The following is a 16,329-nucleotide window of genomic DNA, read 5'->3' as shown; positions in this document are numbered from 1 at the left end:
AACCTGCTCTAAAACCTGTTATGATCACTAAATGATTTCTTAAGAAACAACAGTTTTTATGGATATAGACTTCTATTTATTATTAAACACAACGTTTTATTACACATACAGGTAACGTTATCAAGTGCTTATATATGATTTCTGTTATTAATAGCGCTTAAACAGTCCTTACATTTCAACATTAGTTGATATTGATTATAGTATGTTTTTTAATTCAAAATTCTGGAATTTTCACCCGGATGAATGTTACTTTTCACCCGGGTGAACATACAAGTTTTTAATTCAAAATTATGTTTTATAATTATATTCCATTTTTTTAATTCAAAATTAAAAAAAATACATGATGTCGTTTACGAACCACCGTACGTTAATACAATTGCAATTGAACATATCTAAATATTTGTTATACACATATCTCCATATCTAAGAACCTTATGTCAGGATAGAAGTTATCATTCCATCAAAAAAAAAAACGAAGAGTTTTGTATATTAGCGAAAGTTTTACATCAGGATCTATATAAACTATTCATGGCCTTTTCACCGCCTCTTCTAAATACTACAATTTTAGTTTTAGCTTAATTTATCCTCATTCCATAACCTATACAAAATGACTGACACAGTCAATTTGTTTCTGAAGCCACAGCAGCTATCTGCTACATTGTCTTCATAAAGAAGGCTCACTATTTTATCTATATCTTGGTTTACAAAAATACCACAACATTTTTCTATCTTTAGCATTTGTAGAAGCTCATTTAAAAGTAACGTAAACAGAAGAGGACTGATCATGCAGCCTTGACGGGTACCGATACAACCGTTGAAGAATTCAGATAAAGTTAGTTTTCCAACTTGGACACAAGATTTTGACTGACTGTACATTGATGAAATAACTCTTAGAAAACCATTTATATCATTTTTCAACAGAACATATTTTAGTAAATGGGGTTGCATAATATCGTATGCTTTCGTGTTATCAATTAATAAACAATAAAACGAAACATTTCTGAGCCAGATTGTGTAGTGTAAAGATTTTATCTATATTACTATACCCTTTTCTGTATTGTTTTGTTTTCTTAATTTTATTGATCGGGAACGCAGCGACCTGCTATTCCTGCACACCGATTATTTTGTATGCAGTAGAGCATGAATGAAGACTTGACTAATGACGATCCTCTAAACACATCACATGATAAACGGTTATAGGGCTGTAAATATTTTAATATCAGATACAAGTCACATACTTGGAATATAGTTGGTAAGTAGGAATTAATATTCATTATTTATCGCGCTTAACCAATAAACAGAACAAATCTGAAGCATTTCTATAGTATTTCGTGATTCGTGTCCATAACAACTTTAGGAGTGAAAAGATGAATTACGGGCAGTGGCTCAACTAGATAAGCGCGGGCCCGTGGACTTATGTGGGTTTCTCTCCGAAAATTTCTTTTTTTGTTGTAACATTTGCCCTCATGCATTCTGATATCCTTCTGTAAGTCAATTTAAAGATTTAAAGATTTAAAGTTTTCAGTCTGTGGAACATACATGGTTCCCTTGGTTAACCTTGAATAACCATTTTATACGTTCACGTGAAAATGGCGTTGTCCCTGTCCGTCAGTCCGTACGTCAACATTTCTTGTGGGCACAATAGAGACTGCAGCTTCCATCTGATTTGATCAAACTTGGTGTGAGCATTGGAATTGATAGAACCTCAGTCAAGTTCGAATATATGAGTTTTCGATGACAGCATTTTGAGTTATCGCCCTTGACTTAGCAAAATCGCGTCAAAATTTGTTGGTGGGCACAATAGAAGCTTCAATTTTCAATCGATTTTGACAATACTTGGTGTGATCACGGGACGAATTTGACAATTTTTCAACGAACAGATTTTGAGTTCTTGCCCTTGTGTAAAATTGCGGCAAAATTTGATTGTGGGTTAAAAAAAAACTACAATTTTCAATCGATTTTGATGAAATTTGGTTTGAGCATTGGAAATGATGAGATCTCGGTCAAGTTCGAGTTCAATCGAATCTGCAATTTTTATTTGATTTGCATTTCTTGTGGGCACAAAAGAGAAAGCAGTTTCCAACTGATTTGATCAAACTTTGTGTGATCATTGGAATTGATAAGATCTTGAGTTGATTACTTTTCTGGGTATTGAATAGAAACATGACAGAATAATCATTATGGTTCATGTTGCTCATTATTGATTCTAATATTTAACAAGGCCGCTGTATGTACACTGGTACCCCTAAAGGATTGTGGGCCACACTGTTAAACATGTGTAACGTTTTACACCTGCTTGAGTGTTTTGTGGTAACATCCTGTCATAAGGTGTTATTCATTGCAAAAGGTGACTCTTGGACCAGAGGGGCCAGTATCATACTGTTCGTTTTTTAAAAAGAAAAAAAAAATATTTTGGCCGAATTTTCTCTGAGATCACTATAGGAGACGATAAAATTTGCTAGAACAATGATAATTGAAACCCAAATTTATTGGGATCGTGTTTAAATATGATTGTGTTAATGGGTCTGGCAAAGATTCGCCCGAGTTTTCACTCGAAACGTGTAATAAACTCGATTGAACGTATTATTTGTCAATATTTCAGTGGGTGGCGTAACCGACGAGTTGATAAATAAGGCGATAGTATGTGTTCTAGACCGTAATAATAATAGCATTGCCATGTAGAGTTATGGATGTTGTAATTTATTCAAAGAATAGTAACATGTGAACGTTTCCAGCCATTTATTCTACAGCTGCGAGATGTTTTCACACAGTAAAACGAATTAATTCCTCTTGTACCAACATCTGATGTTCCCCTTTAACATCTAATTACATATCAGTCAAAAAAAAATGTCCCCTTTTCATAAACAAACAGGATGATACTGTCCCCTGTGACAGTGTAACATTTTACACCCGCAATTGAGTTACATGAGAGGCAATATCAGTGTTAAGTGCACTCACACCTCTCAGAGTGTTGTGCTTTAATCATAATTTGCGGTGTCATTTTAAAATACGGAGTAACACAAATTGGTGAAATTTAAATTTCCCAGCATGCCAATCCATTCTCAATAAGGGGTGCAATTGCTGTCGCCTTTGTTTCTTTCGCAAACCAATTGATTTACCAAATTTGGTGTTTTTGACAAGAAGGTGCACATGTATACTATAAATGCACAGAAGGTTAATACCATTCAAATTATTGAGTTAGTGATAGTTACTCAAAATGCCAAATTGTAACATACGTTATTGTCGCCGTAGGAGTTTTAAATCTTAAGAGTGCTTGTGTGACAATATCATGTTATATTGGTATCTATTTGGGATAATCATTATCGCTTATCATAGTCGATTTCTTTTTATCAATTCAAATTATATACCTTCTCAAAATCTGAATTTAAATAGAAATCTTGCCTTGTCGCCAAATTTCGTGAAACATACGTTACTAATGCTATTTACTTCATAGGCAGCTTTGTTACATATTAAATAGAATTACGTCAATTTTCAGAATGTTTACTCTGGATATAGTAAGACAATAATATCAAAGAATATCTTCAAGAAGGGTTTGAGGGTCTCCATTTTAGTTAAAATCGGACATATCATTTAAGGATGTAGCATACGTGACCATATTTTATTTGCTACTAGTATGTAATATCAACTTAAATAATACTGATATTAAAGGTACCTCTGTGTGGTTACATAATATCTTCAGAAACTATATAAGTGTGCATAAGAATTTATATCTGATAGCTTTGCAAGTGGTTTTGAAACATACATTACCGTAACATAAGTTACGTGCATATGACAGTGTGATGTTTGTGGTCAGTCATATTGTAAAATACAAAGTTTAAACCCAATCAGGCGAGACGCTGCCTCTGAAACCCAAGTTTAAAGAAATAGTTGAACCATTTACTACTGTAGGTAAAACTGTGGTGATTGTATCACAATGTACAACATTTTGTTCGTTTCATAAGCAGTTCAGAAATCAAAGTATCTAGAAACCATCCCTTTAGACCGTATTGATTGCCTGTTTAAACAGTTCAAGCGTCTCAAACGTGTGATACAATTTTTAGTTTTTAGATCTAATCTCACAAATTATTATAAAGATAGGCAAGGTAATATACGCCCACTGGCAGCTTTGATTTTAAATAAAAATATTTGGCAGTACAGTAACAATTACCAGTATGAAATAACCAACCTTCAGACATACACTTCTTTTGAACTTTTCGAGGCGATACTGAATAATATTACCAAGTTTCATCAAAATCTGTCAAGAATTGGGCCTTCTATAGTATTTACAGACTAAAACTTGAATGCTTTTCTAAGAAAAAGGACAATAATTTTATTAGATTCTTCTGATTTTCGTTTGTGTGATAAATACACTCACACCAAGTTTCGCCAAAATCCATCAAGAACTGTGCCTTCTAGAGTGTTTACAAGCTAAAAATTGAACGCATTTTTCAAATGGAATGAATGGGGTTTTACGTCCTACTTTTAGGCACCATGTGGGCTAATGAAGACGGGCAACGCCATGCGGGGTGCAATGAGGGAAATTTTGCCAGGACAGCGGCATTAGCCTGCTCTTTTCGATTTCCAACTGTCGAGGGATCTTTAACGTGCATAGCCTGTAGCACACGGGACCTCGGTTTATTGTCCTATCCGAACCACTAAACTTTTTTTACATCTCTTACCTGAATCCCGACCAAGGGAAATAACTCATATTAATTATTTTTAAATTATTCTGATTTTCAATAGGGTTCAGCCTTGGGTGATTACTAACGACTATACCAAGTTTCGTCGCACAGAATTGTGCCTTGCAGAGTGTTTACAAGCAATTGTGGACGGATGAACGGACGGACAGGGTGACGACAATATACGCCAAGCCATGTGGGCCTATAAAAATGGTTCTCTATTGGTAGTTTGTCTTATTCTAAATCGGTTTATTATATTGTGATAGGTATCATATATTTATCATCGCTTGTGATATTGTGTTAATATTAATTCTTGAAGATTTGAAGAGGTTTCTTTGCTAATTTAATTATTTATCCTTTTACATAAAACGAATAATAATGGATATGTGCTAATATATTATGTAATTAAATTGCTGAAAAAAAGTCAAACATTTTTAACACAGCTTGTTTCAAGGCAGAAGTACAGTGGTAACTTAAGTTTCAACTGATCTGAGTGCTGCACACCATAAACCACAAGTTAAATTAGGAAGAATAATAGCGAAAGGGTAAATTTAATAATATAGAAGTGGATTTCTGGTTCATGAAAGATTGTGGGTAAGGCCTATTATTGTGCCTGACAAAAGAACACGCAGAAAAGATAAAGTAGAGAATCAGAAGACAGGCGAAAGTAGACGGTTCGGATAGTGTTATTGAGAAGAGTAGCTATGCCAGTCCCGGTGCAAAATATAAACACATTGAATCAGATTATTGTTGTTCATGACCATTTACAATCATGAAATTATTTTGATTTCGGGAAAGGGAGGGTTTGATTCTCCGAAATGCACAGGCCTAGGGTGGAACAGATACTTTATTTAGAAATTGGTATTAATGGTCTTCATACTGGGTTTTCTTTTGTTCTGATTTTGATCTGAAATTAGACAAAAAAAGGGTGTATAGTATCTATTATGTACTGATTGTGTTTAGTTTACTATGAACAATATTATCATTTAAGTTCTTATTTTTTGTATATGCAACTATCATTTTCTGCTTATAGACATGGGGGAATTTCTCTTGAAGGCTCTTATAGTGGGCATGAACTATCTTGCTTGCTCGATTGCTGGTTGTATTGAACGGGACAACAAAGGGTGCTATGCCTACATTATGGTGAATATTTAGTCTCAATCCAATGGGCTTCCCTAGATTGACGGAATTGGTAGTTTCATCTTCGGACAATTCAATTTCTATGCGCTCAGTTGGGATTAGGGTGAGATCGCCTATTGAATTCTCGTCGAGGTTGAAATGATTAGAAACAGGCTTGATATCCAAGCATTAAAACGAGTTCGTACATTATTCTTAGTTTCTCCTACATATTGTTTGGGGCATTTCTTGCATGAAATTAAATATATAACATTCGAATGTTCACATGTTAGATGATCCTGGATCGGGTACCTTTTATTCGTAGAGTTGCTTACAAAATAATGAGTTTCTGATATAAAGGGACATGTTTTGCATCTACTGGACAAACATGGAGCACTCGTTAAACCTGGAGGTACTTCGGCATAAAGTCTGTTTTTAGCTGCTATCTGTGGTAAGGTGGAATTTTTTATGTATCGTAAAAATCGTTTAGAGTACCCACGCTGTTTCAGTTTTGAGAAAACAATCGTACATAGGCTTGGTTGAAATCAGAAGATCCTGTGCAAATTTGGTGAAATCGTAAAACTTGTTTCTGCTATGGAATCTATGGTATCGAGAAAGTCTATGCTTTTGTCACTCAAGTTTGCGGTTAGTTTGATGGAAGGATGGTGGTTGTTGAGAATTTCAAAGAATTCCCAAAACTGCTCGATAGATTAAGTCCCAACTATAAAAACGTCATCCAAAAAGCGTCCGTAAAAAAGTGGATCAAATTGACAGTTGGGCAATACCTCGAGTCCCCACTGCCATTAAAAGGTTTGCTTACGAAGGGGCCAATCGTTTGCCCAAAGCTGTCTCTGAAGTTTGTAAATATGTTTTACCATTAAATGTGAAATCGTTTCGCTAAAACAAATCTCTAAAAGCTGTAGAATTGCATCGCCGGGTCTGTTTGGATCTGGGTTTCTATTAAAAGCTTGACGAACAGCAATAAAAGTTTTTTTATTCGAAAATATTGATGTCGCATTTTCTTTCATAAAAAATCGAAAAAGAAAGTTAACTTGAAAGATTTGTCTTTCTGATTGAGGACATATTATAGATTCATTTTTAATTGATGTTTTGTGTCTTACACTTATTTCGACTTTTGTTTTGTTGGCATACCGAATTGCACCCCTTTATTGAGAATGGGCGTTTTTAAGGTGTGACAACTCCAGCCAACTGCCTTTGGTAGGATATGTGTTATGGATGTGAAGCATAGATTTTTAAGTCAATGAAAAGAACTGTCTGTATCACTTAATAGTTTCAAATTGATTAAAGTTGTATTGTTTAACTCATTTGTTATTTTCTGTTACCAGCGCTGTATGCTTTATGTATCTCTTGCACGTAACATCGTTTATATTGATGAGATATTGGACAAGTTGCCTTGACTTAGTCAAGTTTGAATTTGATATTGCCCAATACAGAAGAAGTTATTTGTTGGTCTTTAAGATTAACTTTTGAAATAAATCGCCTTTAACCTTGAACGATTATATTTCGCCAGGCAAGCAACGCAGAGGCGGGGCTTAAAGTTATATATTATGATTTGCATCTTTTAAGTAACCAGGAAGGTTAATGAGGAAAATGCTATCGACAATCTGATATGCAATTTTTATTTTTAACTGAATATTAAATGAATAATAGCAAACAAGGTGAATGACGAAGTTTGCTCCCACAATACATGGCGTTTAAACGAAATAACTAATTCGTTTAAACGAAATATTTATTTCGTTTAAACGAAATAAAAAGATGGGTTAATTATTTCGTTTAAACGAAAAAGACGAAAAAATTAATTCGTTTAAACGAAATAATAATTCGTTTAAACGTTTAAACGTTTTATATAATAAAAAATAATAAAAAGTGTTGAAAATTGCGCTTAAGGGGCTCCGTAAAAATGGTATGTTATAACAATAATTTTATCAATATATTCCTGAACATTCAATTAACATTTTGCGTTTCTCAGCAAATGAACGTAAAAATATCTATACTTAAATAAATAAGTAAAGTAAAGTAATTTAATATTATTTGATATTTGTATTGCAGTGCGTTCTATCGAACGCACTGCTTTGTTTTCGTAATTTCAAAAAAATATGATTTTGTGTCGCCTAATCTGAAGAATCTGTAATAGTTGCAGCAACATTTGCAATACCTTACATCTACATTTGTGGTCTATTACTGAATGAATATAAATACATGTTTGCATAACGTATAGTGGCACAGTGCAAAATGTGCAAGAGTAGATAATTTGCTCTAGAAGGTGCATTTTTTGAGCGAATTTTCTCGGGTTTTCAATTTTGGGATCTCGCAAGAATATCCAATAGGTTAGCAGTTAAAAAGTTTCCAATTTTGAAAATTCGTTGGACACATTTTTGAGCCGAATTTTTCAAATTTTGACCAAATTTTCGATTTTCTCTGATATTTGTCCGATTGCTTTGAAACCTTTGGTGATAAATCAGATCGCAACATAAAAACAAATTGGCATAATCAAAAACTTTGCATCACTTCTGGTTTCCACAAAATCGATGTGCAAACTTCCGGTTGGCCCACTTCATGTATTATGAATGAATGTAACTGAAACGCACACTAAAAGGTAGATATCGTTATGAAATTGATATTTTGGCCTCCATTTGCATTTGAAATACGTCAAAATTTTATTGAGGGATAACGGCATTTATTCCGGAATTTTATTCTCGGAAGTATTAGAGCAGCCACCATCTTGAAATGACAATATTCTCTATAAAAGTACTTTTTGGAATCCGGGTTTAATCGGATTTGCATTATTAAAAGGTTTATGTTATCAGTAAACGATTCCTAACAATCGTGTGGGAGCCGATTTTTTAATTTGAAATTTGCTTTTTAGTTATTTTTGATTTTTTTTCAATATCGACCAAAACTTTCAAGGCTCATATCTCGTGACCTTGAACTTGGGTGACTTTGTCACCAGAGCAAAAGTTGTTGCTCTTGGAGAGATCTATCAAAAATACCACCATTTCTCTTGTCCAACGTTAACTTCCGGTTCTACAGCCATTTGAAAATCACAATTTTTAACTTTGAAGAGCTCTATCACATGACCTCATTAACATACGACAAAATTTCTGATATACATGTATTCTTAAAGTGCACGATCTCGTCTTTTTGGTGATATATCACATTTGGTATTTTAATCAAATAGCGCTTTTTAAAGTTGGAAATTTTTTTACTGACTTCTATGGATAAAGCAACATTTTGAGGTTGGGCGTGGCATATCCGGGTTAGATTAACATTTAGCTAAAGCAAAAGTTGTTGCCCTTGGCGAGATCTATCCACGGATGTTCCCATTTTTGTTGTGCATCGTTAACCTGTGGTTCTTCAGCCATTTGAAAATTCGACTTTATACTACCGAATAATAACACCTTTTAGTACCGAATAGTATCAAATTCACTACCAAACGTTGATCAATTTTTTACTACTGAATGTTCACAAGCTTTTATTTCAGTAAGAAATCTCACTGTGACTTTAAAATGCAACGTTTCACCGATATATCACCCAGAATACGCACTGAATGACACCGTCCATGGTTCTAGTTTTAACTTTTTCGGTGTTTAGTTACTTTATTTTTGTCGTCTATGTTGAATATTTAAGCTTTTGGTTGTAGTTGATTATGATTCCCCGGAGGGAATAAAGTTTGTTATAATAGGAGTCCGAAAAGTAAGACGTAATGTGTTTATAACTAAAACATTCATTTGTTATTATTTTATATAGATTATCAAGTTTTTTATAATTTCTCTAGGCAATTTTAAAAGAGAAGAACAGACAAGGAGTTAAAGGGACACTATCCAAACGTTTTCAAATATATCTAAAATATGCTACATGTATCTATATACTTGATCAAAATACACTTATTAAACTTGTTTAGGCGTTTCTTTTGCTTAAATCCGTACAGATTTGAGTCTTGAAAATGTCTAAATAGTCTTCAGAAGTACTAGAAATGTACGAAAACCGCACAATTCCTTCAAAACATATCAAACTAAGAGTTTTACTCATTATTTCTACATATCAGAGAGTATCTTAAAATTACGAGTTACCATTCAAACACGGATTATTCTGGACATACATTGATTTGAAAGCTCAAATTTCGATGGTGTGCTGTAAACACTATTACTGATTGACTTTGCTAAAAATTCCCGTTTCTGGAACTAAAGTATGATTGGTCAGAGAGAATGACCCACCTGTCCCTTTAAGTTACAACTTTTTAATACGCCCACATGAAATGAGGGGCGTATATTGTCGTCACCCATGTCCGTCCGCCCGAGCGAAAATCTGAAAAATCGAAAAATATTATTGCCCTTGTTCTTAAAAACGCGTTCAAGTTTTAGCCTGTAAACACTCTAGAAGACCCAATTCTTGACAGATTTTGATGAAACTTGGTAATATTATTCAGTATCGCCTCGAAAAGTTCAAAAGAAGTGTATGTCTGAAGGTTGCATATTTCATACTGGTAATTGTTACTGTACTTCCAAATATTTTTTATTTAAAATCAAAGCTGCCTGGCAAGCGGTCTTCAGATAGCTTAAGAGACACATATTTCTCTAGATTGTGGTGCATAGTTTCCATATATTGAAAATATATTTAGACCTACGAAATAATCATAATAATCGAAATAAGATTATATGAATATATATATTGAATTGCTTCAAGGCAAAGGACAATCTTTTGACAAACTTTCAGTATAGTAAACTATTGTGATAATCATACTTGTACATGATGGCTAGAGTTAAATATATTTCTTCCCTTTTCAACAAAGTCATTTTTCAAATGGTGGGTAATGACTTCAATTTGGTAGCTTTATTGAATCGAACATAAGGAGGTTTTCTGACATAAAGATGTATGTGTACCGAGGACACCGATAGCATCAATTTGCACCATTCTAATTTTCAATCAAACGTCTGTGGTTCCACTAAAACTAAATGTTTTATGACGTCAATAATCTCCATATACTCTGTATCATATTTAACATAGATGAAACTTGATATAAGCTAAATGTTATCCATATTGTTTTATATTTTCAGGTAAATCGGTGGGTAATCAGAAATATGCACCGAAAGTTCAAAATCGGATTATTTGTCATTAGTGTATGTATTTTTCTGGTGTATATGACTATTGTTCATAAACCCGTGTACGTTTCGTCTTCATATCGGTTACCCAGTATAAGGTTAAATGATAAAACGACAGCTCTTCCTTCTAAACAATTTTCCACATCGAAATCAGTGATGAAAGAATATACCAAGATCTACAACAAACCTGACGATGTGCCAGAATTTTTCATCCCTCGCCCTGTTATAGTTAATCCAATGCATTTTGTTGAAGTTACTAAACCTAATACAGTTCAATGTGATTTTAAGAATCCGCCATTATTAACAGTCTTGGTTTTAACAATACATGCCCATGTGGCGTATCGTGATGCTATTCGCCAGACTTGGGGCTCGGAAGCCTCTAAAGTGGTGTTTATAGTTGGATTGAATAAAAACGAATCTGTAAATGCTAATTTGATAAAGGAAGCTGAAAGAACTAAAGATATAGTGATGTTTGATTTCATCGATTCCTATTTTAATTTAACTTACAAAGTGTTGATGGGCTTCAAATGGATAAAAGAGCATTGTAATAACACCAAATATGTCATGAAAGCTGACGAGGATACATTTGTTGACATTAATGTTATTTATAAAAAATTGCAGTCTCCTCTATGGAATGACAAGATCATTGGACCATATTTCACAAACCAACTTTGTCAACGGAAAGGGAAATATAAAGTGCTCATATCGTCGTACCCGTTTCATGTCTACGCGCCCCATGTTAAAGGCAATATGTATCTGATGCCTAAAGACGTTGCAATGAAACTGCTAAATGTATCATATTACATGCCGTATTGTAATATGGAAGACGCTTATATTACTGGAACATTAGCCAAAGCGGTTGATGGGATCAAGTTCAAGGACATTCTAGGAACTTTCTATTATCCTTATGGGGCATATAAAGGATGTCGGTTTATCAAAACTCAAAAAATTGTATCTCAAGGCTTTAATCCCGCCGATTTTAAAGAACTGTGGAATTTAATGAAAAATGGTACCAAATGTTATCAGCCATGATATATTAATAATTCTACAATATCCTGGGGTATATAATAAACCATTTATCGTTTGTCAAAGGGATTGTAAAGAGGTTGTCTAATTTTTGTATTTGTATCGGGGACACTGATAACATCAATTCGCACCAATCCAAATTTCAATCAAACGTCTCTGCTTCCTGCAATTCCTCTAAAACTAAGTGTTTGATGACTTCACTAATAGCGAAGGGCCGTTTGTGATTAATCGTATTTTGCGATCAGTGTCCCCGATACACATACAAATTTTTAGAAAACCTCTTTACAATCCCCTTAATTTAATTTTTACATAGATGAGACTTCTAGCCTCAAATTTGTTCAATTTCTGTCGTTAATTTGAAGAGAAGAGCTCAGACAAGTGCGTTTATCTTAAAATGATTATGTAGAAATGAATGCCTTTGAGGCAAATGAAAATCTAATAAACTAGTAAGTTTGTATATTCGTGAAATAAGAGACAATCTTTCATTAGTAAACTATTGTGATCATCATACACTTGTACATATTGCTAGTATTAAAATTGCTTTTTACTTATAAAATTTGTCCCCTTCCGATTTTGCCACTTATTCCCAATTCGCCTCTTTCCCAGTTCGCTCCTTTTTGGCAATTTGCACCTTTCACATTTTTGATTGCATTTACATTACAACAGTTTAAAACAGTATAAGGGTAAGTTGAATATAGACAATGATTTGCAATTAAATTGATATATGAAAAGGGGCGAATTGGGAAAGTGGCAAAATAGCAAGGGGCAATTTGGGGAGGGACGAAATGGGGGAGGGGCGAAGTGGAAAGACGCCATTTATACAATAGCTATAGTATTATTGTAACACAGCAACTTCCAGCTTTGTCTTATTTGAAAGCCTAAGTTTTGTTTGTTTGCATTTTTTGTATATTTTTCTAATAATAAAAATAAATGAGAAAACCCAAGAACTCGTGTGTACGTCGTTTTAAAGTAATGGAATCATTCGTGTGTTAGAATTAGATCGGAGATTTTCAACCACAGGGACGTAGGACATTTGCATTTTTGTTTAAGAATATTTAATGTGTTACAAGCTATGAAAACACGACTATCTTACTACAATATATATACAACATGTCATAAGACTACACTAAATTGAATATTATGGTCACTTTTTTGCACTCCATACTACCCAATCCCAGTTTCACTTTCGACATCTGGAGACAAAATAAGATTTGGGGACACATACAAAAATAGGTTGGAAAGAGGGGAGTTTGGGTATATGCCAATGGTTTGTACTCGCATTTATACCCCCACTTTAATTTCATAAATATAATTTGTATACGTTTTGCGCCCCAAAACTATGTGTTAGAATGCATCAAGTTTATTCAATATTCAAAATTCAAAAAATGCTCATAGAAGCACTTGTAAGGTCTGCCCCCTATTTGTACCCCCAGTCTCGAGAGGCTCGCGCCACCAGTGATTTCTTCCACCTATTACTCATAGTAGACTGGCCTGGTCTGGCACTGACCTTATCCTTAACTCTTTGTAATAAAGATATCATCAATAGGACATACTTGCTGATACAATTTGATTCAGATATTGACTTGCTGATAAAATTTGTCTAAAAATATTGACTTGTTTGAAGCAAAAATTTGAAAGAATTTTTTTTTTTACTTATCTCTTGTGTTGTGTACCATGATTGAATTCACACATTAAGTGTTATAGAAATTATGATATTACATAATGCACTATAATATAATATAATTTGATTAACTCTGATCTTAATTAGTACAGATTAGTAGATATTGAATAATAATGTAATTATTACGATATTAAGGGTGTTTAAGGATGGTGTGGTGGCTGATTAAGGAAGCAGGAAAGACTGTATAAAAGTCGGATAGAATCAATGTCAATCATAAACTTCTGTTGATCTTCCACTGCATCTATCTCAACTACTCAACTACTCGACAAGGTAAGTGATTATTTATTTATATTAATCCTTTCGGGATCCTTGGTAGATTGAATTACCTCCTTATAAACCTTTCCATTACCTCTTTCTCTATAAACCGTTCAATTACCTCTTTCTCTATAAACCGTTCCATTACCTCTTTCTCTATAAACCGTTCAATTACCCTTTTCTCTATAAACCCTTTCATTACCTCTTTCTCTATAAACCCTTCCATTACCTCTTTCTCTATAAACCCTTCCATTACCCTTTTCTCTATAAACCGTTCGGGTTTATGCTAGGCTACATAGGGCCTTATTGCCCCTTAAAAATGTCACAATTACCACCAAGTTGAAAACCCCTGATATATATCGATGCAGTTTTCTAAATACCTAAAGTGGAAGTATTCACCGATTTACATGATGATAGGGGTTGAAAGTCAACACAGGGGCGACTCTCAGGAGTATTGTACCTTATTTCCTACCAGACCTAAATCCAACTCACTACTGACTGAGCTACTCCACTACCACTTGGTTTTACTCCCGATTCTTACGACGAGTTTTTTTTGTACGGAACTTTATTTTTAATATATTAATTAGTCTTAAGCAAAATTAAAACTGAACGTTATAATGAAAGATATTTGAAAATCAGACTTTAGTTTTAAAACAATTAAGCAAAAATGAATGATATTTTTTAATTTATTTATTTTCTACGTCGCACATATTAAACTGTAATAATTTACCATAGCTGTTTTTTCTAAACAGATGATGAAACTTATCGTTACCGTTGCCTGTTTGATGGCTGTAGCTAATGCCGGTATGTATGGTGGACTAGGCATGGGCATGTACGGTATGGGCATGATGAACCCCATGATGTACGGTATGGGCATGATGAACCCAATGATGTACGGTCTGGGGATGGGTATGATGAACCCAATGATGTACGGTATGGGCATGGGCATGATGAACCCAATGATGTATGGAGGCATGTATGGTGGCCTAGGATTAATGGGCGGCATGGGTGGCATGGGAATGTCTCCATACGGTATGGGATTTGGGGGAGCTGGATTCCCAGCTGTCGGAGGAGCTGACCCTAACCAAGGTACCAACACAGGTATGTACTGAATTATTTCTACGTAAGATTCTTCCTGACTTTAGATCATAATAACTGTTAAACATAATATCAGTTCGTCACTGAGGTTTCGGTGATCAAATATTACTTAATCTGTGGAGCTTTAAAATCTCTTGACAGTAGCCTACTTTACAAGCTATACGAAAGAACAGTGACCATAGTCCATAATTAAATATTTAGAGGAATTAAGCATGTTCTTGCTGGCCACAAGAGGCTTGATAAGTACCCTACTTTACTAGCTATACGAAAGAACAAAGACCATAATGCATAATTAAATATTTAGAGGAATTAAGCATGTTCTTGCTGGCCACAGGCGGCTTGATAAGAAACTGTCATATTGATCTATCAATATACCACAATTTCTTATTTTATATAACGTGACACGCTTTGATTGGTTAAAAATACTCCCTTTGGGACGGACCTTTAAAGTTAGATTACCATGAAGATTAAAAATATCAAACATCGAAAAAGATACGAAATTTAATTAAATTTAATTAGATTAGGTGATTCCCAACTATCCTACAATATGAATTATATTAACCGTGGTATTTCTATATCGCTCAACAATCGATGTATTGAGCACTATTTTAACAGTGAAAATATTTTGTGATGGTAATATGAATTATATATTTTCAGGATCATTCCAGCAGTTTTAAAATGAAGTAGAATTCGCTAAATTCCATTTGCAAGAATTGGTTGTTAAATACAATACATTGATATATAATGGTTATTGACTAGATTAAAATACTTTCAAAATAAACCATGGTTTATCGTTTTAATTGAATCAGCTGTTGTCAGAGTTGCCTCCCAGTAGCTTGACTTTGTTGTCTGTAGTATATTCACAAAAACTAGAGTTGCTTCCCTTCAAAGGAACCAAGAGTTTTATTGTTGTCTGCAGCATATATATATTGGCTAGATTGGTCTCCCATTATGATCTTTGCACTGATGCTTTCAAACTGAAATCTACTTCATTCTGCCTCAAAAATCAAAATGAAATGATGTTTACATCAAGTAAGGGAAAATCTATAACTGAATTTCTCAATCTTCAGGATATGATACACGAACAATCTGTAACTTATAGCCCAGCGTTTTAGAAAATCGCCAAGAAGGTGTAGACCGTAAAACGTCCGCGTACGATGTCCAGAAGACATTTTGAGAAATTAAGTTATAGCATCCCTCGATAATTGGAAATCGTAAAAGAGTTGGCTAATGATACTGTCCTGAAAAAATGTCATTCATTACACACTGTGTGGCGTTGCACGCCCTCATTAGCTCAGGTGCATAAAGCAGGACGTATCACTCCATTTCATTTCCTGTTGGCCATAAGAACAGG

General features: G+C 34.1%; 2 protein-coding genes across 2 annotated transcripts; both read left to right on the top strand.

The window, feature by feature from the left end:
* Positions 1–11,200: 11,200 nt before the first annotated feature.
* On the top strand, positions 11,201–11,752 carry LOTGIDRAFT_56332 (hypothetical protein; the record flags this gene model as incomplete). Its single annotated transcript, XM_009068619.1, has 1 exon — positions 11,201–11,752. A coding segment is annotated over one exon (552 nt), but the record flags the coding sequence as incomplete, so codon positions are not given.
* A 2,095-nt stretch (positions 11,753–13,847) lies between these two features.
* Positions 13,848–15,754, top strand: LOTGIDRAFT_237005 (hypothetical protein). Its single transcript, XM_009068646.1, has 3 exons — positions 13,848–13,892; positions 14,630–14,978; positions 15,633–15,754. Exons 2-3 carry the CDS (start codon positions 14,630–14,632, stop codon positions 15,650–15,652), a joined length of 369 nt encoding a protein of 122 aa, XP_009066894.1. The 5' UTR covers positions 13,848–13,892; the 3' UTR covers positions 15,653–15,754.
* The last annotated feature ends 575 nt before the right edge of the window (positions 15,755–16,329 follow it).

The sequence above is a fragment of the Lottia gigantea genome (assembly GCF_000327385.1).
Source record: "Lottia gigantea unplaced genomic scaffold LOTGIsca_92, whole genome shotgun sequence".
Classification (NCBI taxonomy): Eukaryota; Metazoa; Mollusca; class Gastropoda; family Lottiidae; genus Lottia; species Lottia gigantea.
Note: the sequence above shows the minus strand (reverse complement) of the source record. Positions and strands in the feature narration are given on the sequence as shown.

What these genes read in the sequence shown, in the direction of transcription:
- LOTGIDRAFT_237005 (XM_009068646.1), top strand. Translation starts at nt 14,630, where the DNA reads ATGATGAAACTTATCGTTACCGTTGCCTGTTTGATGGCTGTAGCTAAT. An exon ending in TAACCAAGGTACCAACACAG is followed by an intron (nt 14,979 to 15,632) that starts GTATGTACTGAA and finishes ATATATTTTCAG; the next exon opens with GATCATTCCAGCAGTTTTAA.